This window comes from Emys orbicularis, chromosome 18 (assembly GCF_028017835.1).
Source record: "Emys orbicularis isolate rEmyOrb1 chromosome 18, rEmyOrb1.hap1, whole genome shotgun sequence".
Lineage (NCBI taxonomy): Eukaryota > Metazoa > Chordata > Testudines > Emydidae > Emys > Emys orbicularis.
In genome coordinates, this window is record NC_088700.1 from 2,870,812 (window position 1) to 2,897,510 (window position 26,699).

The 26,699-nt window shown below is 55.0% G+C and overlaps 1 protein-coding gene across 1 annotated transcript; it reads right to left on the reverse strand.

Annotated features, from left to right (window-relative positions):
• Window positions 1–2,354: 2,354 nt before the first annotated feature.
• OLFML2A (olfactomedin like 2A) lies at window positions 2,355–11,838 on the reverse strand. The gene is made up of 7 exons (XM_065418912.1): window positions 11,572–11,838; window positions 9,707–9,814; window positions 8,174–8,359; window positions 7,405–7,669; window positions 5,754–5,993; window positions 5,124–5,309; window positions 2,355–2,956 (listed from the first exon to the last, which is right to left on the reverse strand). Exons 1-7 carry the CDS (start codon window positions 11,821–11,823, stop codon window positions 2,355–2,357), a joined length of 1,839 nt encoding a protein of 612 aa, XP_065274984.1. The 5' UTR covers window positions 11,824–11,838.
• Window positions 11,839–26,699: the final 14,861 nt, after the last annotated feature.

Sequence of the window (26,699 nt, forward strand, 5' to 3'; positions counted from 1 at the left end):
AGTGCCAATGTCTGCCCTTCTTGCCTCAGCCAGCTTTGGCTTTATAACCTTCCCACGAGCTAGAAATAAAATGTAGCACCCGACTCAGAATTCGAAAGTCTGTCTGGACCCTGCTGGTGAGCCTGGGCCTGGGCCTGGGCGTGGGAAATACCTGACGGTTCTGGTCCCTCGGGCTTATGGCACAGAGTGGGCCAGCCTCTCGTGCCTGCACATTGCTGTCGAACACAGCAGCAATGTCTGCTTAGTGCGCTTTGTTGTGGGGAAGGCCACATCGGTCCCAAGCTCATCCCATGGACGCCCAGCCACGGGGGAGCACACAGATGGCCCAAAGCACACACCGCTTGCCAGGGCCATGGGGAACTGGATGGGCACGTGGGGCTGCTCCCTCCTTCTTGCTGAGTTGTGTTACAAGGCAGCTACACAGACACAAAATATTCTCTCGACCGCTGTCCCTGGGGAGTGCACGGTGCTGTTGCTGCGGAGGGGCGCTTGGTGTGGGCTTCAGCAGAGGGGGCAGGGAGCACAGTGCTGTATGCAAGACCCATGAAACGCCAGGTTGGCAAAGCCAGCTCTTACCCAACGTTCACAAAGGTTCTGCCCTGGGCCAGTGAGAGTGAGATCTGAGGATGGAATGCTTCTTGGTTGTGGGCGCTGCCAGTCTGCTCGCTGGGTGAAGTGCTGGGACAGCTGGTTTGAGCTAGTCTCTAGCTTTGAGAGATTCTTCTGCTCCAGTAGCTGAATTCATCTAATTATCTGCTGTTTCTTTCATTCCCCTTTGGGGTGTCTACTGCAGGCAGCCATGTCACCAGGGGCTGGGCTCTGGAGTAGATCATATAGCTAGCCATTCTCAGACAGGATTGAGGGAAGGTAACCAAGACTTAGACCTTGTAAGGAGAAGGGAAACAGTGGGACCCCAGGAGATGTCCTGCTACAAAGAATGCTGATGTTGCAAATTTTATGCACATGAAATATCTTGACTGTAGCAGGCAGGCTCTGGGCAGAGTGGGCACCATGCAGGCTGCATGGCAAGTGCTCTGGGCATGGGGCAGGATGCCCATGTCACCAAGCCACTCGGAGACACGGCACCTGCATTTCTGGTTGGTGGGCTGCAGCAGGTGCTGCTCACCCTGTGAACGTAACAAAGCGACTGGCAGCAGGAAGGGGAATACAGGAAAAGGATCCTAACTCCTGCTAGCAACCCAAGATGTTCCACCCCCTGGGGTTACAGCTGCAGTGCAGAGCCAGAGCAAACCACTCCCTCCCGCTGGGCGCTCAGAGAGAGCTCAGTCCCGTCCAGATTGACATGCAATGAGAGCTCTGCTCACCCCACACTGGCTTGGGCAGTGGGCAGCTGGGAGAAGGGAGCAACACCACTCCAGAATCTGGCACTCGGCACAAGCTACAGCTTCGTACAGGAATACACGGGGTCACTATTTACAGGAGACAATGCAGAGTATAGATCAGCGGCCAGATGGCTGATAATTTAAATAAGACCTTGCCTTACGTGGACCAGCCTGGAAATGCATTGGCACTATCCCTGGTGTCAGCAGCAGGACTTACAGAAAGAGATCCCCTGGCCCTTTAGGTCTGGTTACATGAGACAAGCGATTTCAGCAAATGCTGAGGTGGCTTTCAGGAATGAATCTAGGAGGCTGAAACACGCTGACCATTGACTGAAAAGGGCTTAAAGCCATCAGTTGGTGATGGAGGAGAATGGGTCCAATGCTTTGTGGGGACTGAGTGAATTAATACCACCAATGGCTGTGCTTCTGGTGGAGGGTGTATGGGGAATTCTTTCCCTGGCCTCCAAGCTAGGGCTGGAATGTAGGGAAACGACGTCCCTGTTACCTCCACCCACCATGTAAAATCTGCATGCGCAGTACTTTAGCACTGGACTTAGACAAGAAGGGTGGAAAGCTGAGCCCGAGATGCTGAGCAAATGGCTGGCGTTTGAAACCTAGGGAGAGATCCCATTTGCACCTTCCCCCAGCTACCACCTGGTTCTGGAGGATCCAGGGAGAATGGCTAAGACCGATCTTAGGAGGGGAACGGGATTTGGCTGGTTGGAGAGCTCTTTGGATCCGGTGCTGGGACAGCACAGAGGTCTTCTCCTGCAAGGCACTGATCCAGGCCAAGGCCTGGCTGCACCAGGCCAGTTTGCCTGTTTTCTGGCAACGACTGACTCACAAAGGCTGTTAGAGGTCTGTGGCAGTGGGTGTGCGAGTGTGTGGATTTGTTTGCAGCCCAAGTGCAGAAGAGGTGTGAGGCACACGGAGGCACCTTGCCCCTGGACACACTGCTAAAAGTGCTTGATGGGGTAGGACCAACATACGCCGAGACACAGGGCCTGCTGCTCAGACCACAAAGTGCAGTCTATAGGTCACTTGGTGGCCATTGTCCCAGGCATAGAGGACCTTCTCCTTGGGGTTGTAGTCAATCTGCGTGGTGAAGGAGTACTCGTTGAGGAAGGGCAGCTTGAGGTTGGCCTCAGTGTCCGTGTGGGTGTCGTAGGCATAGGAGATCTGCCCATCCTTCTGGTTGTACACATCCACGGCATACAGGATGCCACAGACGATAAAGCAGTTCCCATAGGAGTTGCGCTTGAGGCCTGTCTTCCAGGTGGTCTCCTTCTTCACGGAGAGGTCGCTGGGGTCCAGCTTGCTCAGGACGATCACCTCCAGCTGGGAGTAGTCATAGTCCACAGAGGGGTAAATGACCCACAGTCCGCTCTCGTCCACTGCAAAGTCAATGTCCGAGTGGCCCCTCCACTTCCAGGGCGTGGTGTCCTCGTACATCACGTCATGAAGCAGGGCCCAGGCAGCCACGAAGCGCTGCTTCAGGTCGTACTTGATGATGTTCTTGGTGAAGGCGCGGTTGTAGTAAAACGCCCCCTGGTAGACCACGTGGCCGGTCCCGATCCAGTTGTAAGGGAGCTTGTACAGGTTGCTCCAACGACCTGTGGTGAAAGTGAAAGCTCTTGAAGGCACAAAGACTAGGCACCTGAGCCAGGAATGGATCCTTACCTCCCACTGGCCACATTCCCTCCCCCACATCCCACTGGCCTCTTCTGTACACTCATTTTCTGCACTGCCCGCTGACTGCTCCTACCAGACGGGCCTGAGGTGCCCACCTGCACTCACCTGTCTACATGCTTCTGTGTGCACCAGTCATGTCTGGGCAGGGCCAGGAGGCAGAAATGGAAGCTGGGACTGAGGATGTGACTAGCTACTGCTGCTCAGCAGAGGGTGACTAGAAAAGGATTCTAGGGAGAGCAAACTGCTTTTACCGAGGCAGTTCCAGACCCGACCAGAGCATGCTATAAACCAAAGCCCATAAACCTGCTGGCAAAGTTCCAGCACAAGTTCCCGCCTGCCTAATAGGCACTAACCCTGGGAAGAGAATAAACCAGCTTCTGTTCAAGCCGGAAGACCCTCGTGTTTAGGGTTGTGAGCCGTGCAGCATTGATAAGGGCGGTAAGTCCTGCTACAGGCAGACTCACCACTCACTGCCTGGTGCTAAGGAGAGACCTTCTGGGCAGGTGGCCCCTGCTCTGACCCAGGATGGTGATTCCCATGGTCCTAATGGGAGAGATTCCCTCTGGCTACTGACTCCGGCCCGGGGCAGGCTCGAAAAGAGTCTGGGTCTGTTGGTGTTTCTCCTCCTGGGCTACAGCCGTGCTGGATGAACATGGACAGGTCTGGAGGCTGCGCTCAGAGAAGCCCCAGGATAGGTGGGGGATGGATAACAGGGAGGGAAGGCTGAGGGATCACAAGGTGAGCTAAAGAGCCACGCCCGGGAGTCTCTTCCTGAGTTGACCTGGGCTGATGAAAGCTGCGAGTTCAGTTTGGGGCAGGTGCGGGGCTCAGACCGCAGCCCTGCAATGGGGCGGGAGCTGCTTCTCATGTTCAGCCCTGGGAAATCAGCCCTGTTTCTCCACACATCTGCAGCATCCAGGCCTCATTCCTGGGACATTCTCCCCAGCCAAGTGAACTCGTATAACCCGACGTCCAGGTGCCAGGACCTGCCTGATTACCCAGGCGCTGCTCCAGTCTCCCAGGTGCCGGGAGTCCAAGCCCCAGAACTTTTGAAAGCACCAGTCTCTCTTGTATCTTGTTTCCACACGCAGACCGTGTGTACGGCTCCCGGCAGCGCTGACCTCCCTGTGCCGCTAACGGCGCAGTCGTGCCAGTCACCCTGCTCAGCTTCCCTCAGCTGGCTTCATCTGCTGTATGGGAAAAGCGTTTCGGTGTCTGCCTTGACATGCAAACGCAGCTCTGGGGACGCGGGGTCTGTCGAGCGGCAGCAATCCAGACGCCATCGGTGGGAAGAGGAAACCGATACAGTGGGCACAGTTAACGTTTCCAGATGTGCTCTCTGCTCCACGAGTCTTACTGCTGAGCCCTACCCAGGCCGTGTGCAGGTTGGGAACAGCCCGGGTAAGTGAGGACAGCTCCCCTGACCCCCAGCCCACCCCTGCCCTGCCCCGCCCGAGCAGGGGGCGAGGGAAGCATGTCAGCCATTCTCCGATGGGTCATTCGAGGTGCTACATGAATTCACTGCAGCTCAGCCTTGCCCCCTTTGTGTGCGCTCCCTGCAGCTGCCCTCGCACTGGGGCTTTCAGGGACCCTTGGGAAACACATTTTGTATTCTCACGCCATTAGTAGTTATACTCATCCAATCAGGAGACAGAAACAGCACCGTGTGACCTATTGAGCGGCAGTGTGTCTAGTGGCTGGCGCTAGCCCCAGCCCTGCCCCATGCCTGCTGGATGACCCTGTGCAAGTCCCTCCCCCTCTCTGCAGCTCTGCCCGCCCTCACTCCCTTGTCTTGCCCACCGAGGCTGTGAGTTCTCTGGGGCAGGGTCAGCCTCTCACTCTGGGGTGTGCAGCACCTAGCGCAGCAAGGCCCTGAACTTGGCTGGGGCCTCTGGGTGCTACCAGAATAAAACTGGAGTGAGACCAGGCTCTAAGAACCAAGCAGCACAGTGTGAATCCCCTAGTCACGATCCCCCACCCCCAAACCAACCCCCAACATGCTGAGTAATCGGGGAGGCGAGGCTAACTGGCGACTCTGGGGATGTGTGGGGAAGCCCCCCCCCGGCAGGCGTCCCCAGAGCGCCTCACCTTGCTTAAAGTTGTCGAGGCTCCTGAACTCCACCAGGTTGTTGCCATAGTAGTAATTGGTGACGTAGATCCTGTCGTCTCTGGCCGCGGGGTCCTTCATCCACGCCCCCTCGTTACGCCCGTAGCTGTGGTGCTTCACGGGTGGCTCCACAGACTCGATGGTGCCCTCACACTGCACTTCTTTCACTGCCGAGCCAACAAGAGGAGCTGACTGCTGGTCTCTGCGGGAGCAGGCCGTGCCCTGCTCCCCCAGCCAGCGTCCACAGCAGCCAGTCAGGCCCACCCTCAAGGAGACCAAACATCTACTTCTAGGAGCCCCCCCGCCCCCACAAGTCCAGAGATGCTGCCTTCTCCTCACCGTGTGACTGGATTTCGTGCCGCCCGGCTGCCCCAGGGACCGAGCCCCTCTAGCCACAGGACAGGTACAGCACGGACGGCTTCCCTGCCCACCTCCTACCTTCCCAGGGCCCCTCAGCCCCGCCTTGGAGGGACCACAGCTCCAGCAGTGTCACCAGGGCCCACTCAGCTACGTGCTCTGTGGACATGCCACAACTGGCAAGTCCCCCAGCTGCAGTTTGGGCCTGGCCCCACTCGCCCACCTGAGGGACTTGTGAGGTGCCCCCAACCCACCTTGGTTAGTCGCTTCCAGCTCCTCGGTGCCTTCAGCATTGTCCCCCATGGAGAGGACGGTGACTGGTGGGCTCCGGGTAGTGGTGCTGGGGGCCCAGGTGGTGCTGGGGGGCTGGGTGGAGCGGGCAGTGGTGGTCTCTGCCTGCTCGCCGACTCTCCCCTGGGCCTCCGCAGCAGCATAGGACTCGGGGTTCCTCTCCTCTGGTCGGTCCATCCGAGGGCTCCCCTTCCCGGGGCTTTCTGAGGAAAGAAGCAGAGCCCTTACTGCCGTTCCCTTCCCTGGGCTTGGTGCTGTCTAGCAAGGAGTGCCAGGAGGGTGGGCCGGGAGCTGTGCTGAGGAACAGGCCAGGGCTGTGGGGAGTCTGTCTCCCGCCTCCTCCACCCCACCCCCAGTCCCTACTCTCTTTCCTGCGCAGAGCATCTGACTCCCTCCCTTGCCCACCCCATCCCGCCCCCTCCAAGGCAGCCAATGTCCCACCCTGCTGGGGAGCTGACCGTGAAGGGGAGGAGATGCCGAGAGTCCCGCCTCTCCCCTACAACTGCAGTGTGGCAGTTCCCGCCTGTGGCCCCCTCTGCCTTGCTTCCACAGCACACTGGGGGACGGGGGGACAGAGGCAAGGCAGGAGGGCAGGGGAACCAGGATGCAGGGCCTGGGCTCCCCAGGTTGGATTTCTGCAGCATTTAACTACATGCACCTTCTTCGTTAAACTAAACCAGCTGCCCCGGATCTAGTAAAACACTGTGGGGCTCAGAGAAAGGCTGAGCCCACCGGGCCCCACACCTGCCCGGGAGCTGTGTAAAAAAGGGGGCTGCTTCCCTCTGAAATCCCTCACTCGCTCCACTGAGTGTGCAAACAGCTCCACTGAGTGTGCACACACGGTGTTTGAGAGAGGAGCAGGGAGTGCAGCGCGGGCAGGGACAGGATCAGCGTCCAGGGAACGGATTTACCCCGAGGCTGGAGGCCAGGAAACTTCCCAGCGGCTGAGTGTGGGATTTGCTTTTCAACCTTTTAGGCCACTAAACATAGAGTTGCTCCCCACAGCTTTCCTGATGCATTTTGGTCTTGTCCAGCAGCCCCCCTGCTAACCCAGCCCTGGGCTCCTCACCCTCACCCACACACATACACACCCTCACCCACACCCAGCTCTGCTGGTGCTCCTCAGTCCAGACCTGCAGCCCCTGTTATCCCATCCCTGGGCCCCCCTTGAGAAGAGCCCGTGTCCGTCTCGGTCGCTGAGGTGGTTTTGTGATGTGCCCAAATGCTGGAACTCACTTTCTCCTGTGCCCTAAGACCAGGCCTTGAAGGCAAATCCCAAGAGGTAAATGCTGAGTGCCTGGCCCCCTGCACTTCCTGCCCCACAGGAGAGAGCTGGGAGCAGTATGCAGCCCAGGCCCAGCAGGGATGTGCAGGCGGGAGGCACACAGGGGCCGGGCGCTCACAGGAGTGGGGCACCATGCAGGTGGCTCTGAGGGGGAGTAACATGGCAGACTGGTGGGGAAGGGTCTGAGGCTCCCCGAGGATGGGTTGGCAGGGCCTCCCAGGTACACCCTCTGGCTTCCCTGGCCAGCAGACAGTCCTGTCCTCTCAACCACATGCCACGCTGGGCCTGTTGAGGTGCTTGTGCCCACTCCAAGGGGCCTGGGCACTTACCTCGGTTGCTGACCAGGCCCTCGGCCTCCTCCTGCTTGGCAGCCTTGTAGTAGGTGATGCCCCGGATCACGGTCTGCTGGTGGACAGAGGGCTTGGGCTTGGGGGTGGGCTGCGATGCGCCCAGTCTGACCCTCAGAATCTCCTTCTTGGGCTTCTCCGTTTTTGGCAGCTTCTCCTTGGGGGCTCTCACAGCTGCCTTGTCCCCCAGGCTCTTGCGGGCGCTGGGATACTTGCTCGCCTCCTTGCCTTTGCCCCTGGCCGTGTCCTAGGAGACAGAGCCAGGCTCAGAGGCACCCCAGTGGGCAGCAGTGGTGCCGTGTCCGGCCAGGCTCTTGCACCGAGCGGGGCCGATGGCTTGGGATCACAAAGCACCTGCTGCAAAGAGAGGGACTCCAGGCAGCGCAGCCAGCAGGAGTCCAGCTCTGGGCACTCTGTGTGCCAAGCCAGGGGCTCAGATACCATGGTGATGGACACGGGATGAACTCTGAACAGAACAGAGGCTACCTGCAAGATGGCAGCACCCAGGGCAGCAAAGACGGGATGGAAGGGAGACCAGAGTATGCAACAGGCCCTGACGGACTCTAACAATGGGCCAAAGGGAGTTAATCATTTAGCACAGGTGCTGCCGCCCCGGCAGTGCTACAACGCAGCACCACCTCTGGGCCCTCACTCCGCCTAGCGTACAGCCCCCTCAGCTCTGCGGGCCAGCGCCAAGGGGACCAGGCTGGCACCTGCGAGTGTGTGCGTGGTGATGGGGGCAGGAAGGTACCTGGGCCTTCCTCTCGGGGACAGCAGCAGCGTCCTTCTGCAGCAGCTGGTAGCCCAGGTTGGAGATCTCTTTCTTGATGCTGATCATGATGTCGGAGTAGTTCTCATAGCGCTTCATCTGGTTGGTCAGGTGCACGACGCTCTCCTTCATGAAGTCATTCTCCCTGCTCAGGTTCGTCTTGATGGTCTGAGCAAGAGGCGGGAAGGGAACAGGGCGTGAGTAGCTGAGACCTGATAGGGCTTCCATTGTCCTTTGGTTCAAGCAAAAAGTTTCACGTTTCTCTACAAACCGAAACCTATCCCGCTTCCAGGGGATGACAACTCTGTCTACTGGCTGGAGCAGTAGGGCTGGGAGCTAGGACTCCTGGGTTCTATTCCCAGCTCTGGGAGGGGGCTGGGACCGGGCTGGACAGGGAAGTACTGTCCTGCTCAAGTCCCAGGGCCCAATGCAAACAGCCTCTCAGCTGGGTAAGGGAGCCAGCGCTGCTAACCCGCTCAGGCGATGCCTGGCGGTGACTGGGAAGTATCGCTTCTGCAGGCAGCTGAAGGCTCTCTAGGTAGGCAATTCTCTTACTCCCTGCTCACAGTCACTCCCCCGACACCCCCACAATAGCCCCCAGCCTGTGCAATTGACCAGGCAGAGCACAACCCCCACCTGGGTCCCTTCCCCCGTCCTTGGCTGTGGTTGTGTCAGTTTCATGGTGAGCTCTAGGCCAGGACCCACATTTCCCCGTGTCGGTGCAGTGCTCGTCCCCTCCCCCCCAGGTAAGGAACTGGCCTGAGGGGCAGCACAGCCAGGCTCCCCGACTCTCCAGGTGACAAAGCCACGTCCGCAGGTTACAACCTCTGCTGCCCCAGCCCTGCCTGCCGGCCCTCAGCCACCGGGAGCGCTCCCAGCCCGGCTCCCAGCGCAGCAAGGCCCATCACACCCCTGGTGCGGGGAGCTTGGAGCAGCTGACGCACAAGCCACCAGAACCAGCACTGGGCTGGGCCCAGTGTAAGAGTGACCAGCCCTCGCTCAGTCTGGCGGGTGAACGAGGGCAGACTCCCCTTAACTTCTTAGCTGCCCTGGGAAAGGACATGCTCTCACAATCACCGCACCTGTGCTGGGCAGGGGCCCGTCTCGCAGGATCAGATGTACATTCCTGCTGTCCATATGATCCTCTCAGCCCACCCCCTGGCCAACGCCCGGATGCCTGCACAACCGAAGTGTGAGGCGCCTGTAGCCAGCAGCTCAATGAAACAGTGAAACTTGGCTGTCTTGCATCTGCCCTGGCAACGGCGAGGAGAGGCCAGGAGAGGGTTAACTCTTCCAGGGGTTCTAATGGCCTCCGTGGATGTTTCCATCCCCAGGCAGAGGACAGGGAGGAAGGAAGTTATCAGAGCTCGTTTCCTGCTAGTCGGGGGCGTCTCTGTATCCCCCGGCAGAGCGGTGGCTGGGCAGCAGTAGCAGGTGCTGGCTCTTGTGTTTGCTCATCTGGCTGCACTGCTTTGCGATGGCTCCGAAACTGCAGTGCCCGGGGTCCGCTCTTACCTCCTCCAGCGTATTCATCTGGGAGACCACTTTCTTGATGTATGAATGGACCTTCATCAAATCCATGCTGTACAGCGTTCCCTCCAGCAGGTCAACCATGGACTGCAGCTGTGAAGGAAAAACCTTGAAGCTGAATTCCAAGAGCAGCAGGTGACAATGGGGGCTGCAGTAAACAGGGACCCCAGAAGGAAGGAAAATTCAACGTGGCTTCCTGCAGATCAAAATCACACTAGTGGGCAGAGCAACCCGAATGATATAATGCAACAGGACTCAGTGTTGGGAGCACCACAGAACTGCTACGGTCCCAGCACACGATGCCATAGAGGCAAAACAGGTAGGCAGCAGCTGTGTGGGGCTGAGACGCAGTGTAGAATGCAAACCCGGTGCAGGAACCCACACAGAGAGAATGATGCCCACCTACAATATCCTCTGGGATTTCTCACTACCAATAATCCCAACCCTGATTTTAATTTCATGCCACTTTTCTGTCTCTCCCTGTGCCCCCACCCTGCCCACATACACACACTTCCAGGGAAAGGGCCCCACCCACCCCAGAGTGTTACAGAACCGAGGCAGACTTAAGGAAGGGGAAATGTGGGCTGAGGAATGATAGAGGAAGGGGACACCACAGGCACTGCTCCCGTCTCTAACTCCGATGAGTCTATAGTACCTCGGCCCGCTGGGAGCTGGGATCAGTCGTGTGCCTTGCAGGACAGCTGCATAGGAGCTGGAAGCATTAAAGGTGAAATGTATCCTTGGGTGGGGATGAGCCCAGGCCTGGAAACTGCCCGAGGTGACTCATACCCTCACTGAGTGACCCTACGGCCTGGACCCTCTTTGGCCTTGGTCTGTCAGACCTTGCCCATGGGGTGCAGGGCAGCCCATGCTCCTCCCTGGCCACCCCTTCAACGTGGAGCCCGGCAGGCCGAGCCGGCAGCCTTGCACAGCTGCGTGGAGGGAGTGAGCAGGGCACACACTGCCTATTGTTAGCTGGTGACATTTAGCCACCAGAAGCTCTCGACCCTGCGCCGTCTCTCACGCACAAGGGCCAATAGAGCCGCAGCCTCCCGGGAAGCCTGCAGGCCCCCCCAGCACAGATCTGCTCTTGTCAGGGAGTCAGCGCTGCTGGGAGAACCTGCTGTCTGGTCTCTGGGGAGCAGGGATTCCTGCACCGTGGAGTCACTGCCAGCTGGCGGCTCTCCCTCCCTCCCTCCCTCCCTCACCCCAGACCTCACTGCTGCCACATGGCCCAGCCCTTCCCGCCTGACATGTGCCCCAGTGGGGCTGGGCCGGGAAGGGCCCTTTGCAGGGCCGGCGCAACCCATTAGGCGACCTAGGCGGTCGCCTAGGGCGCTAACATTTGGGGGGCAGCGACCGCAGCGGCCGGAACTTCAGCCGCCCCGGTCGTCGGCGGTATTTCGGGGGCGGGACCTTCCGCCGCCTGTGTTGGGGGCGGCATTTTGGGGGTGGGACCTTCCGCCGTCTAGGGCGGCAAAAAAGCTGGCGGTGCTCCTGGACCTTTGTGCTGAGCTGCGGATGCGATCAGCCCATGATGGGTCTGGCTGGGACCGGGAGTCCGTCTCTTTTCTTTCCAGCCCCCAGGTTTCTGCCCTCCTAAGAAATGGCCTTTTCCCACCAGGGCACTACATGAGCCTCTAGAGCAGGAGCCCTGGAACCAGCCTCTGGTGCTGGGCTACGAAGGGTTAAACACGCATGGTGCAAGGGAGGGGGTTGCAGCTCATGCGTCGCTGGGGGTTCCATGCACCCAGGGCCGACCGTAGCGTTCAGGGACACGTCAGCGTGTGGCAGCGAGCCGTGGGGCGGAGGCAGAGGCTGGTGTGCAAGACCTGCCTGAGCCCAGGTACCTTGAAGAGCTCCGGCGCCTGCTTCTTCAGCTTCTCCATCTTCCACTCGTTCTCGCAGGGGTTGAGCGAGGAGGGCGGGGCCGTGCAGGAGCACTTGCAGTCGGCCCCCGAGCTCACCGTCTCCACCGTGTAGAAATCCTCCACCCGCATGCTGCCATCCTTGATGCGGCTGCAGGCATCCTTGCTGAGAGGCCGCAGGATGCACTTGCAGCGGCAGTCGGAGCCCTCGGACGTCATCCGCACTTGGTCCATGTCGCCAAACACCTGGGCAAGGGCAAGAAGCAGGCGTGTAAGGACAGGTGGGACTTGGCCTGTCCTGGGTCACACCTTAGGCTCTGGGGTGCACTGGGGGAGGGGGTCAGGAAGGAATTCCTGCCGGTGTCCCAACGCCTTTGGGGTCCACCAAAGAGCCACCCAGCAGCCAGGTGCCCTGCATATCCCTCGTGACCCTGGGCTGGGGCTCCCCCAGGAAAGTCTCTGCTCTCTGGTGCACCAACGTGGAGTCCTAAAGACCCCACCCACAAGCACGAACGAAGGGCCAAAGCCACTGCTGGAAGAGTCGCCATAACCATCCTCTGGGCTATCACCAGGGATGGACCCTGGCTCCTCTAGGGCCCAGGTACGATCTCTGCAGCCTGAGCTAACGGACTAGCCACCCCCTGGTCCATTCCGGGGCCCGTGTTACCCCGGGGTAGAGAGTCTCCTTCCCGAGGTGGCTTCTCTGGGAGGTGGGTTTCATGGGAATGCCCATTCTGTCGCAGCACGTTCCCGGGGGTGCAGGGAGCCCGTTTGTTACTCTCGCCTGCTCAGCTCAGCCCATTTCCTTGTATGTGTTAAACGCTGATGGGTTGGGGGGCAGAGGAGGGGCAGGGGAGCACAAAGGCGCTTGCACCTCTCCTTCCCCTGCTAAGACCCTCCAGGGCCTTTCTCCTCCTCCAACAGATGCCAGGGTGGCTGGCTGGGAGTGGGGCCTTCCTCCTCCTCCTCTGACTGACACCAGGGCGCCTGGCTGGGCGTGAGGAACAGGGATTTTCAAAGTGGCCTAACTCCCAATCTGGGCACCTAAGTCTCCATCAGAACCCCCAGCCTTAGCCCTGACTGTTCAGGAGCAGAGCCGAGGGAGGTGGGCAAGGCCTGGTCAGTCAGCCACAGCCGCCTTGTGCAGGGTGGAGCGGACTCGTCCCTAGGCAGCTGCTCAGAGCGAAGGAGCAAGCTGGCATTACTCACTATTGCTGCTCAGCTCTGCGCAAGACACAAATACTGAGTCCCTGCCTGGAGGCTCCAGCCTAGAGCCTGGCAAATAAGCTGCTGCGAGGCTCTGAGCAAGGAGTCAATGGTTAATTCCCCTCCCCCAGCTCCTCTGCTGGGGGTGTTTCCAAGGCCCCAAAGCAGTGCCTGGGACGACTGCCAGGCGAGCTCGGAAAGCAAGAAGAGGAGATGGAGTGTAAGGCCAGAAGGGAGCCCAGCTGATCCTCTAATCTGCCCTCCTGCCCAGCACAGGTCACTGGTGCCCCTCAGCTCCCGGCCGCCATTGGCAGCAGCTTGTTTTTATTTATGAGGGACTAATAACAACAGCAATTCCTTGTGTTTATAAAGCATCCCCTGCAAAAGCACTCGGGCTGCTGCCCAGCAATCCTAAACCAATGGCTCATGAAGTAACCCACACGCAGCGGAAGCAGCTCATTTATACTTCTCAGAAAAGCCACCGAGAGGCTCATCCGGCCAGAACAGCCGGTCTGAATGGGTTTCTTTTCAAACCACTCTCTATGGGTCTCCCAAAAGCCAGTTCATTCTGGTCCCTGGCTGCCCATCTGCCGGGGGCTGGGCACGGCACATCTGGTACATTTCGGGGGCTTGAGCTGCTGTTCTGGAGAAAGGGAAAAAAACTTTTGCGCTCTAGGGCACGAAGGTCTCGTCCTCTCCCAGGAAGGAGCCCTGTGTGAAATGCCTCCTGTGCACCAGGCCAGCAGGAATGGGGGGCTCAGACTGGCACCCTGAGCTCCTCCCAGCGCTCGAGTTGGCATATAAATGTACGTCCCCTTCTGAATCAGAGGCCAGTGCCCTCTCCCCAGAGCCTGCCTGTGTCTCTCAGCCACGGCTGAGCCGCGCTGCACAGCGGGGAACTCCTGCCTTTGACAGCTTGTCCTTGCCCTACAGCCACAGCCGGTGGGTGGCCCTTGGCTGCACGTAGGGCTCGGAAGGCCTTGCTTTGGCCAACTCTGCTTCACTAGCTGGGGGATGGGGCAAGGCTGTGGCCATGTTCCCCTCTTGTTCCCCTGCCAGCAGACATCCCTTCTTGCAGTGTAATCCTGGGCACGTGTGCGGCTGTCGTAGAGACGATTCCCACACACCGCGATCTAAAGTAAGGACCTTTAATCTCCTTTGATGCCCTGGATCTCTCTCTGCCTAGCCTGGCTGACAACATGGCACATCATCTCTGACCCGGACAGGGAAATCCACCTGCCCCAGCGTCCCAGCTCCATGGGTCACAGCAGTTAAACCACACAGCACCACCCCTTGTGGCTGTGTGTGCGGTTTACGGTTAGCATTTATTTGACCTACTTCTGTGAAGCTTTTTCTAGCCTACTCTAAGATTTAGCTAACCTGGCAGCGTGTGCAGAAAGCGCCCGCATTCCCAGATATAAGGATACTGAGCTTCCGTTTCTGTAGCACCTTTCATATCAAATGATTCCAAAGCCTTGACAAACTTAAACCAATACAAACTATACACAGGAAACTTTATTCACCACTAAAATGCAACCACCACTGGGATGGAAATCAGCTCCTGTTTGAGAGCGAACAGCTTCACGCTACCGTTTAAGGCAGGAAGTCGAAGATCATACTGCTTCCAGCCAAGGTCCTGACTGATTCTGTTCAGTGAAGATCTCAGAGTACTTTCTGGCCAGAATTCTCTCTGACTTCCCCCTGCTATTTCAATTGGAAACAATATTCATCATCACTTCCTGCCCTAACCTATAGTGTAGGGCTGAGCGCCGCTGAACAGCTGCTATGCTTCACCCCAGAGGTGGCTGCATTTCAGTGGTGGGCAAAGTGATTCCAGTATGCATCTCTGCCCTTCTAAATGATTTGTAAAGCACTCGGGAGGTTTGGGGGTTAGCAGGTGCTTTAGAGACATTAGGGGATATTACTGCCCTTGGAGAGATCCAGCTCAGACACTCATTACTCCCAGTTCCCTGTCTGTAATTTGCTTTAGGAAATGGACATTCAGTATTCATCACCTGTTAATTATTAGCACTAAGCTGTGTGTCCTCCACATTCCTCACCCCCTTGCCACATGCATGGGAATGGAGACTCCAAAGGCTTCCAATGTGGCACCTCTCTGAGGAGCATGCGGGGCCCACAGACCTCTGTTTTCTGTCAGATCCCTCTCCCCTTCCTTGGTTCCAGCCTTGCCTCCCTGGCTGAAAACCTGAGCTGGAGCCAGTAATTGAGAGTGATGTGTGCGCACACATGAATCACACAGGGCTTGGGGCCTAATCAGCCACATTCAAGCTTCTTTCAATTACTGGCCTGGAAAAGCTACTCAGATGATTTGTAGGAGGCGGAACAAGCTGCTGCTCTCACTGGCTAGCTGATGAGGTGTGACACTGGCAGAGGATTTAGAGTTGGCGGTTTAGCTTTAAGCATTCAGTGCCACAGGACCATGTTTAAAGTCTGGTTCTGCTCAAGCCAGTGATCCAGAAAAAATGGCATGTCAGTGCCCCACGTTTATCCCCTCAGTGGCCTCTCAGCTTCAGACAGGTATTCCCAACTGCCGGCTCAGCCCGAGTGGTGGAGCCTCGACTGACCTAACCCCTCTGCTGCACACCGTGGGCCCAGCCATAAGGGTTCAGGAGGCAGCAGGGAGCCGCATACCTGAGGCAGAACAGAATCCAAGTGCCTTTTCCATGGCTAGGTCTGTACTGCAGGGCCAGCAGGAACAAAAACTACTGGCCATACTTTCAAAAGAGCTCAGCACCCAGCAGATCCCACTAGGGATCCAGGAGAATGCCTCCACCTCCAAACGGAGAACAATGGGAGTTGCTGGGAGCTGAGTACTTTTGCACTGGAGCAAAGTCAGACCTGGCGCATTGAAATCAATGGAGCTGCACTAGCCCCTACCCATTCATACAGGGGCTCATTTTTCAGTGGGAACCCCATTGCAGGACAGTGGCATTTCAGGCTCCAGCACTGTAGGGAGTAGGCATGATTGATAAAGGCCCGTTTTCAGACTGCTGTGTAACTCTCAAAGCCAGCTAGGCAGCAGGCCAGGCCCAGCAAAGGGCACTGCACCTTTGAAAGGACTTGCTAGTCTCAGGAGATGCCAGGGTCCCAGGCCTGGTCAGCAGAACTGGCTTCCTAGTTTAGGCGAGGCAGAGTGAAAGTTTAAGGGCTGTCCCAGGCCTACAGTGTCTGCTGATGCCTGAAGAAGAGTAGGTTCCTTCACAGGGTATTGCACAGAAACCATTGGGAGCAGAAGAGGGTATGGAGGCTGCTGCTGCACATGGCGTTCATTCCTGCAGCACAAGGCTGCCCTGCAGACGGCTGTTTATAGAGAATACTGTTCAGTGGCACGAGATCCTAGAGCGAAGGCTGCTAGAGAAACCTCAGGGACCAGCGCAGGGGCAGGAGGGAGTTGGAATCTTTCTGCATTCCTCAATATCATCTCAATTCACACACAGCGCTGGGTTGGCACCAAGGTCATTTTCACAACTGTGAATCCGTAAATCCCAGCCAAGGACAGAGTCCAGCCTCTTCACATTGTGTTCTCATGGCCTGGAGGATCTCCCCAGCCGTAAGCAGGTTCTCAGCTGGGGTAAATGGGTGCAGCTCCATGGAGCTGGGCCCACTGTGGCAACAGAGGATCTGGCCATATGTCTGAGGGGAGAGGAGTTAAGGGGGTGTAAAAGTTTCCATGCCCTCAACCTTCATTATTTTTCTTTATCGCAATTATGGCCAAGTTACAAAAGGGTGAGTGACAGACAATTTCCCCAAGGAGTGCAGGGGTGTATGTGTGTGTGCACGTGTGTGTGTTTTGTGGGGGGTGGGGATTGGAATTCTTTTCCCTGTCAGTTTTGAAGCTGCTGTGGGAACGCAGCACAAGGGCCGCTCCTCTGAATAAGGGATCTGGGTCCATTACAGCTGCTCTTCTTGCAAACCGTCCACGCACAGCCAGAGAGTGTTTTCCTCATATCTGTGTTAGGTTTCCCCCAGCCACTAACCACACCTCGTGCTACATAAAACTTGACATTTTTCATGAGTTATGTATGTAACAAGCTGCTTGACTCATGCTGAAATCAACAGCAAAATGAGTGAGCTCCATCCCTTTCAGATAATAAAGTGAGGCTCAGTAATTGGTAGGGTTGCTTACTGACCTTTGAAGAGCTCACTGGAACTCCCACCTCCTAATCTCCAAATGACCTGCATTTCCCAGGAACCAGGCCTCACGTGGCCTTTAAACAATGCTGCATTTCCTGACACTTCCCCACCCCACTGAAGCTAACAGGCCAGGCCCAAAAGGTGCAAGTCTCCGGGAGTGCTGAGCTCTGATGCTGACATTATGCCATGCAGCGGGCTTCACTGCTGATGTGCTTCAGTGGAGTAGCACTGCAAGGGGATTGGAAACAGATGTGCACATCTTCTATCCAGAGTCCTGGGAAAACCCAGGCCTGTCCAGATACTGGAATTGCCTGGTGGGCAGCAGAAACAGCAGTGCCTGAGCTGCCCTATGGGAATACCCAGAGAAGTGCCAAGAGACCACAAGGAAAGCAGAAATACCAGTGTGGGACAAGCAAGTCACCAATAGGGTCATTCAGAGCGACCCGGTCTAAGCCACTCCAGAGGAGAAACGCAGACTTAGTAACCCATAGCTCTGTGCCACACTTTCGGTGAAGGTAGGGTGACCAGATGTCCCGATTTTATAGGGACAGTCCTGATTTTTGGGACTTTTTCTTATATAGGCTCCTATTACCCCCCACCCCTGGTCCTGATTTTTCACATTTGCTGTCTGGTCACCCTAGGTGAAGGATCATGTGGAATGGGGGGACAGTGGGAAAAAACCTCCGGCAAATAATTCATAAGCATTCAAAGCCCAGCTCCGACTGGATGGCATTTGTGACCCTTTTGTATTTGCTTCCCACAAACAGAGGGGCTGTCAGGAACTGCAGCACAAAGGCTGAGGCTAAGGTCAACTGCTCGGATATTCATGAAGGCTGCCTAGAGCCAGCACAAGGTCTAGGTACCACCTATGTCCCACTACATCCCAAAGTGCCTCGGCCTGTCCCGGCTGTGATCTGTCCCCCGACCCAGCGGTGAATTCCGCTCAAATTCTGAGCTGGGACATTAGACCATTGACATTCGAGCGGCACTGGTTAGCTGCACCAATCCAACATCCAAGCTCAAACTTCAAACACTGCCCCTAGCCCATTGGGGGGGGGGCAAGTCCCCAAACCATGAGGAGAATTTTCCTGTCAGTTCATGGACGAAGAAAAAAAAGGAGGCAAATATTTTGCTCATCTCTGTCCTCCCAACTCCTGAGCAAGGCCAGTGTCAGAGCTGGGCTTGGGCTCAGCATTCCCTAGCTGGGAACAATAAACACAGGACAGACTTCCAAGGCTGCAGCCAGTTGCAATTCCTCTGCGACAGATGTCTTTATACCAGTGGCTCGGAGCATGTCCTTTGCCTGAGGGGTCACTCTCATTGGGCCAGATTCAGCCACAAATCTCAGTGGTATTACGGCAGCTTGCAGTGGGGCTGGATAGAGCCCTTTGCCTTCATATCATACATCAAGCAGCCTGTCAAGTGCAAGATGAAATTCAATAAAGAAAAGTATAAAGCACTTCGCTTTGGAAGGAAAATCAAATGTACAAGATGGGGAATAACTGGCTAGGCAGCAGTACTGCAGAAAGAGTCTGGGGCTTAGAGTGGATCCCAAACTGAATACGAGTCAGCAATGTGATGTGGTTGTGAAAAAGGCTAACATCATTCTAGGGTGCATTAACGGGAATGTGGTATGCGAGACTCTGTCCTGCTCTGCTCGGCACTGGTAAGGTCTCCACTGGAGCACTGTGTCCAAGCCTGGGCGCTGCACTTTAAGAAAGATGTGGACAAACCGGAGATAGTCCAGAGGAAAGCAACAAAAATGATCAAAGGATGAGAAAACCTGACCTGTGAGGAAAGGTTAAAAAACTGGACATGTTTAGTCTTGAGGAAAAAAACCTGAAAGGGGACCTGAAAACAGTCTTCAACTATGTTAAAGGCTGTTACAAAAAGGACCGTGATCAGTTGTTCTCCATGGGCACTGAAGATAGGACAAGAAGCAATGGGCTTAAGCTGCAGCCAGGGAGATTAGGTTCGATATTAGGTAAAAAGAACAGGAGTACTTGTGGCACCTTAGAGACTAACAAATTTATTAGAGCATAAGCTTTCGTGGGCTACAACCCACTTCTTCGGATGCATATAGAGTGAAACATATATTGAGGAGATATATATACACACATACAGAGAGCATGAACAGGTGGGAGTTGTCTTACCAACTCTGAGAGGCCAATTAAGTAAGAGAAAAAAAAAAAAAACTTTTGAAGTGATAATCAAGATAGCTCAGTACAATAACAGAACACCACTAGCTGTCACCTTCAGCCCCCAACTAAAACCTCTCCAGCGCATCATCAGAGATCTACAACCTATCCTGAAAGATGATCCTTTACTCTCACAGATATTGGGAGACAGACCTGTCCTCGCTTACAGACAACCCCCCAACCTAAAGCAAATACTCACCAGCAACCACACATCACTGAACAAAAACACTGACCCAGGAACCTATCCTTGTAACAAAGCCCGATGCCAACTCTGTCCACATATCTATTCAAGTGACATCATCATAGGGCCTAATCACATCAGCTATACCATCAGGGGCTCGTTCACCTGCATATCTACCAATGTGATATATGCCATCTTGTGCCAGCAATGCCCCTCTGCCATGTACATTGGCCAAACCGGACAGTCTCTACGCAAAAGAATTAATGGACACAAATCTGACATCAGGAATCATAATACTCAAAAACCAGTGGGAGAACACTTTAACCTGTCTGGCCATTCTATGACAGACCTGCGGGTGGCTATCTTAAAACAGAAAAACTTCAAAAACAGACTCCAACGAGAGACTGCTGAGCTGGAATTGATATGCAAACTAGACACAATCAACTCAGGATTAAATAAAGACTGGGAATGGCTGAGCCATTACAAACATTGAATCTATCTCCCCTTGTAAGTATTTTCACACTTGCTTCTTATCAAACTGTCTGTACTGAGCTATCTTGATTATCACTTCAAAAGTTTTTTTTTCCTCTTACTTAATTGGCCTCTCAGAGTTGGTAAGACAACTCCCACCTGTTCATGCTCTCTGTATGTGTGTATATATATCTCCTCAATATATGTTCCATTCTATGCATCCGAAGAAGTGGGTTGTAGCCCACGAAAGCTTATGCTCCAATAAATTTGTTAGTCTCTAAGGTGCCACAAGTACTCCTGTTCGGCTTGGTTAACCTTAGTGAAGAATCTCTCTCAGCTGACAGCAGGAGCAGAGCTTCGAGCCTCCCGCCAGGGGTGAGCAAGACTTGCACGTATGTCCCCTCCTTGGCCAAAGCATCCGAGTGCCCAGGCATGGAGCGCTAGCTGTCCCCAGCACAGCCCACATGTGGAGTACAGCTGGCACCAGCAGGAGCACGCTGAGCTGCAGCAGACAGGAGAGGGAGGTGCCAGCTTCTAACTGGGTGCCAGTGTGAAGACTTGCTCTGGATCTGAGACGCTGTGGCTGCCCAGAGCAGCAGATCTACAACGAGCATCAGCATTATCAGTGCTGAGTAGAGATGGACCTGAACTTCCGGGGAATTTGGGTTTGGATCCAAATGTCACAGCTGGCCCTGAGTCCATGACCCTTTCTAGCAGAGAGATTAAGCAGTGCAGCATATTAAGTGCGGAGCCACTTTCTGCCAAGTCTCGCAAACTAACTTTAAGTCTTGTCCTCAGAAGAGAGATAAAACCCTCAGTAAACAGCTGGAATCTGCGTGGAGCCCAGTTGGAACCATGTGTCACCCACTCTGATCCTCATCCGCTGGACAAAGCTTGCTGAAGTGGTGCCATAGCAACAGCCCTTCTGAACAGCGCTGCTCAGCATAAAGGAAATGCACCGACCTTTTATCTCAGCCTGTGGCACCCGATCCCAAACCCGTCCTGGCCAGGAGCAGGCCAGTCTCCTAGCAGCTGTTGGGATTTTCATGCCCTTGCCATGCCACTGAATGTTCCTGCGGAGGTAGAGTGACCAGATGTCCCGATTTTATAGGAACAGTCCCGATTTTTGGGTCTTTTTCTTATATAGGCTCCTATTACCCCCCACCCCTGTCCCGATTTTTCACACTTGCTGTCTGGTCACCCTATGCGGAGGATCTTGAAGAATGACGTCACAGTGTTTCAGGGAGGAGGGTAAATATTCCTCAGCTTTTAAAATGTATTTAATTTTTACAAAAGATCAGGTGGACAATTGATGGCATGTGTGGTGTGTGTTTCAGTGTGGGGAGGTTACTGCTGGTGTTTGAGTGAGGCCCTGTGTGTGTCTGTGCAGGCCTCAATCAGCAAGTACTTGTGTGTGTAGCTGGCAGTGTGTGTAGCTGGCAGTGTGTGTAGGGCAGTGTGTTGGAGTGTGGATGTGTGCGCTCTGCAGGGAGGTTGATGCAGCTGTGCACGTGCAAACAGGTTTTAAAGCCAGGGCTTCATGTCAAGGGGCTGAGCTGAGCTTGGCTGCACAGACCCAGCAGCTGGGGCCTTTCACACGGACAGTGTCTAGTGCACTGGGCTGCACTGCAGGGCACTCCACACTTGGCTCCCATCTCACTGGGGAAAGGCGGAAATGCATTTGCTTGAAAATCTTACAAAGAGACTGGAGCCAAAGCAGTGCTCCGAAGAGCAAACAAGGGGCGGATCATGCAGAAGAGTCGGAGACCCGGGAAGGCAGGGATGGTGCCCAGGCTGGGGAGAGTAATACTCTTTTTAAAACGTGGACATGAGAAGTGGACACAATATTCCAGGACTGGTCTCACCAATGCTGTAAACGGGTAAAATCCCCTGGGATGAGGAGGGGAGGGGACTTTGGGCTAGGAGACAGAGATTGAGCGAGGGAGACTGGGACTGAGGCTGCTTGACTTTGAAACCTTTTAACGTCATTTTTGATATGTAATATATAATAACTTTACACACACGCACATGGTAATCAATAAAGCTACCCCGTTGGGCCCAATCCATCCCCAAAGTAACTGCACAGAAGCCAATGGAGTTAATCCGATGACAAATCTAGCCATACGCCACCTTCTTTGGTAGCTGGCCAGGGCTTTTTGGCCCCCTCTCCTCTGCTACATGCCACTGACAGCCGTCCAGTTACCTGTTCTACTGAATTAAAAGAGCCAAACCACCATTGTTTGGCTAGTGCACTGAGCGCCCAGCCCTGCACCCCCGCTCGGCTGAGCGCCCCATCGGCAGTGGGATGATGGCTGGTGCAGGCCCCTAAGGGCAGCGGAGCAAAGCCGCAGTGTTCCACTGCTGCCCTTGAAATTAATGTACATTGTGCCCAGTGTCCATGTGCGGCTGCTTCTCCTCTTGTCGCTGGGCACCGGGTGTCATAAGGTGACTGAAGTGACGTCTACCTCACTGGGCAGCACCCATGGGCAAACAACGGCTGGATAATGGAGCTCCAGGGTGCTGAGCAAAGACGCCTACCTGCACCTTTCACCAGCATCTTCAGTCAGCAGTGCCCACGTGAGAGAGCGGGATCGGTGCTGGAGCAGATTGCCTGCCTCAGCCATTTCCGGGGGACAGCCCAGCGCGGGTTTGCCGCCGTTTCACACACAAGCCCCGGAGGCATCACATCCGCCAGACAGCGCCAAGGGGCTGCTTCCCTCTAATCTCACATTATGTGGTGTGACTCCAAGCACTCTGTTTGCTTAAATGATTTAAACTGCTGAGGCAGTAAAGCCAGGACACAGTGCTGGAGACGACACTGTGACAACAGGGTCACCATGTAAGGCGGCTCCATTGTCCCTCATTACAAGTGACTAAAACCTACAGACATTGTGTATCCAGCTTCCACCAGTGCCACGAGCCCTTAATACGGGAGAGAACATTTACAGGAAGACTCACTCTGGGTCAGCGAGAGCATCGGTGACCAAACACGAGCTTTGTTGGGAGCTTTGCTCAGAAAGCCACCTGACCTGAATCTACGTAGCACAGACGGCAGTGCTGGCTCTTTGACCAGGGTGCTGTAACCACGAGGGTCTGGCTCCTTAGGGGAGCAAAACCACAACTCACCTATCTGGAGTTATTCTCTAATGCCTGGCTGAGAAAACAGCGAAAGCCTGTACATCCTGCTGCTCTCCCCGGGGTCAAGCAAAGGGAGGGTGGCTCACACTGGTAATAAGAACGGAACTCACCCGGGGGACAGGAATTCTAAGGGGTATGTGGATATAAGGTAATAAGAGCCGGTTCCAAGACACGGATTATCACCGAGAGACCTCAGCCAAGCTCAGGCCCCATTGTGCAAGGCACTGTACAGACACCCAGACCCTGCTCTGAAGAGCTTGCAGTCTACACAGACTAGCGAGACAAAGGGTGGGGGAAAAAGTGCATGATTATCCCCATGCTACTGTTGGGAAACTGAGGCACAGAGCGATTAAATGACTTGCCCAGGGTCTCACAGGGAGTCTGTGGCAGATCTGGGAACCGACCTGGGGTCTCAAGTCCCAGTATAGGCCCTTCACCCCAAGACCCCCCTTCCATCAGACCCCTCCCTCCCTTGTGAACGTCTGCAGACCATGCGGGCAGGAGACAGGTGTTCGGAAGTTCTCCAGATTTCTGGGCCCACCCATAGCAGGTGATGTGGTGCTGACCGAGGCAGATCCATGAACAATATACAAACCTCAGACTCACTGGAACTATTTCAGCCTATCTCCAGGCAGGACTCATTAAAACAGCCAGAGCAGGGCTCAGATCCTAAGTAGGCAGAGGCCTTATTGCTATGACTCATATGTAAAGCCCTTCCCTATTTCCATGCCAATCTCACCATGTTTACACTATCACTGAGATCATCATGGCCAAGAAATTGTAACCCAGGGATTACTTTCCCCTGCGTGGTTGGGTCTTCCAGGGCAGCACAGAAAACGTCTGCAAGATTCCCACAATCTCTAGTAAACAAACTGCAGTGCCAGGAGCTTTCATTCATTAAACAGAGGCAAAATGTTTCCTGTGTTTTGCATTTCAAAGAAGCCTCCCCCTTTTCATCTGGAAACCCCAGAAAAGAGGAGGAGAGTGGGGGACATGTCACTAGATAGAATGAAACCAGCGGGGAGAGCTGTAAATTTTAACAAGCTCTAATAAGCCCCTTGCCAGGAGTATAGCAGGAGGACAATGGCAGCGGGGAGACACGGGATAACGCAGCTGGTCAATGGGATTCTTTTACACAAACACAACTTCTCACGGTTCCAATATTTTCCTTGTGCGTGGTCCTCTGCCCTCCCCATGGCAATGGGGCCTGTTTATACAAACAGCCATGACGATTCACAATCCCGCAGAGGGCCATTTCGTCCTTCCTGGCACAAACAGCCGGCGCTCCTTCCACTCTCTCAGAGGTTATTTATTTTTGCTTTAATTAACGTTGTCCATCATCTCACACGGGGGCTTGACTGACGTGGATCAGTTTGCACGTGCGATTCAGCCGGAGGCCAGCTTCCCTCCCAGCTCTACACATTCAGTGCTGACTGGGTACACTGGGCGCTCCAGGTTTTCCTGCTTAGAGCCCATGTTTCCAATGATGAACAGAGCTGAAACTAACAAAGTGCAACAAAAATACCCCTGGAACATCTGAATGGGATCCCGCCCCTTGTCAGGATGGATGTGGTGTCTCAATTAACACCTCCAGGGAGGAATGACTCCAGCTTCCTGTACTAAAGCCACCCACTCTCAGTGGAGGAATCGAGCAGCAGCTCTTGGCTCTCACTGCTGGGCTGGGCTGGGCTGCCCTTGTTTGCTACTAGATCTCCTTGGCAGCTTTGTCCTTCGAGGGTGAAATTCACCCCCGGACGGAGAGCCAGACCAGCCATCGCACTTCTGTGGGCCCTAAGTGGGGCACAGGCCTTCCGCTGGCCCCCCTGCCCAGGAGTGAGTTGAGTGAGTTATTACTTGCATTACAAGAGCACCAGAGGACCCAGCTGAGATCAGGGCCCCACCGCGCTAGAGACGGCCCTGCCCAACAGAGCATTGCCAGCAGATGGCTGTAGTGTAGAGCTGGCCACAGCCATCACCCCTAGTGCTTTTTAACCTGCATTTGAGCAAATCGCTCCCTGGATCGGGGCCCCCAGGCTCTCTCCGGCTGAGACAGACAAGGGCCACTTGCCAGGAGCCCAAGGGCTGCACCAAATTTTCAGCAGCCCTTCCGACCATACCTCCGCACAGGCAATGGACAACATTGTTCAGCTCACATCAAGATGGAGTTTGGCACATTGGGCCCTGTAGCTTCCACTGGCTGCACCTGTGGCAAAGAGAAGGGGGACTGCAAGCGGTGCCAAAGCCCCTCGTAGGCTGCCTCTGGCTAAGCTTTGCCCCCTCCACCTTTGCTATGTAAACTGCTTCTGGGTAGGGAACCGGGGCATTCTGCTTTCCTTTACAGAGAACGCAAGGCTTTGCCTTTTAAACAGCTTCCTTCAACAGGAACCAGGAGTTCTATTTATACAACAAGGCCTCCCTATAAACAAGGAAACCTTAACAAAAACAACAACTCTCTGAAGTTTATTCCACAAAAGTCACTCAGCTGCAGTGCATTGCACCCACCCGAGAATCCATCTCTGAGCACAGCCCCCTCCTGGGCACATCGCCCGCTCAGAGGCGTCTGGGAGGCTGCAGTGGGCACTTGCAGAGGGGCTGAGCTCTGCTGATATCACTATAAACCCGAACCCTGTGTTCAGATGGTTGTATTAAAGCCCCCCCCTCTCCCTGATAACATGCAGATAGGCCATTAAACCATAAAGGCCCTGACATAAGCAGATGCCATTTGTGCTGAAGCTAGTGGGAGCCGAACCCAACTGCACAAATGATAAATTTGGCCCAACTTTTTTCAACAACGACTGTTTGGGGAGTAAGCAGTGCCGCTGTTGGGCCCAAACCATTCCTTCTGAGAGCCAGCCGCAGACCGCTTATTTCCTATACAACCAGCACATACGACTGAAAAGAACGGAGCCAGACAGCAAGTCTGGGGAGCCACAGACATGTGGAGTAGGATACTCTCCCACGCCATTTACTCCAAATGACTTGGGTGGTTAATGGGAAAGACTAAGGTGTCCTGCACTGGTGCAGGTGTTTTTAGCCAGCTGTCATCCCTGGTGGCAAGGGAATCCCAGGCTGGACTTTTGTGCCCAAGAACAGAAAAAAAACTGATACTCAGATTCAGACTGAAACAAAAGGAGGGAGAGCGTGCGCCCTGGGCAGGGTTCACTTGATGGGAAGGTGGAGCACTTGCAAAGTCAAGCTGTTCAAACTGACAGTGAAGAAAGAGAAGCAACTCAGCTCTGTCCCCTACATGTTGCTCACTTGGCTGCTTGTATTATTTGCTGAGGAAAAGTCAGCAGACAACAGAACTGTGTTGAAAGAAACCCTTCTGCAATGCCTCTCCCTGCAAAGCCACAGAGAATGGGCAGTCGGAAAGGTCTCCTGGGTGTGCAAGGGGTTTGTAGACAGGCCAGTGTCCAACTAATTTTAGTGAGAAGAAGTTCTCATCCTTTTTGATCCCTGCACTTCACTATCACCCCATTCCCCCCCGCCCCCAAAGAGATACATCTTTGTGGCTTGCTTATTCCTGAATGGAGACGCTCCCACAGTAACGGTGGTATCATATGAGACATGGGTAAGAGCCTGGGTAAGAACAATGCTTTGTCCTGTGTCCTCTAGACGTGAGAATTTGGGGGCTTTCTGGCAGATTTTTGTTACGTGGTATGTAAATTCTCCCATCCTGTGTAAGTGTAAGAGTAATGCAACTGGAAGTGGATCCAACTAATCAGTGCTCCCTCTTTACTTTGTGTCACTCATTGCTCCAG

What these genes read in the sequence shown, in the direction of transcription:
- OLFML2A (XM_065418912.1), bottom strand. Translation starts at nt 11,823, where the DNA reads ATGGACCAAGTGCGGATGACGTCCGAGGGCTCCGACTGCCGCTGCAAG. An exon ending in AGGCGCCGGAGCTCTTCAAG is followed by an intron (nt 9,815 to 11,571) that starts GTACCTGGGCTC and finishes TTTCCTTCACAG; the next exon opens with CTGCAGTCCATGGTTGACCT. An exon ending in CCTCGACAACTTTAAGCAAG is followed by an intron (nt 2,957 to 5,123) that starts GTGAGGCGCTCT and finishes CTTTCACCACAG; the next exon opens with GTCGTTGGAGCAACCTGTAC.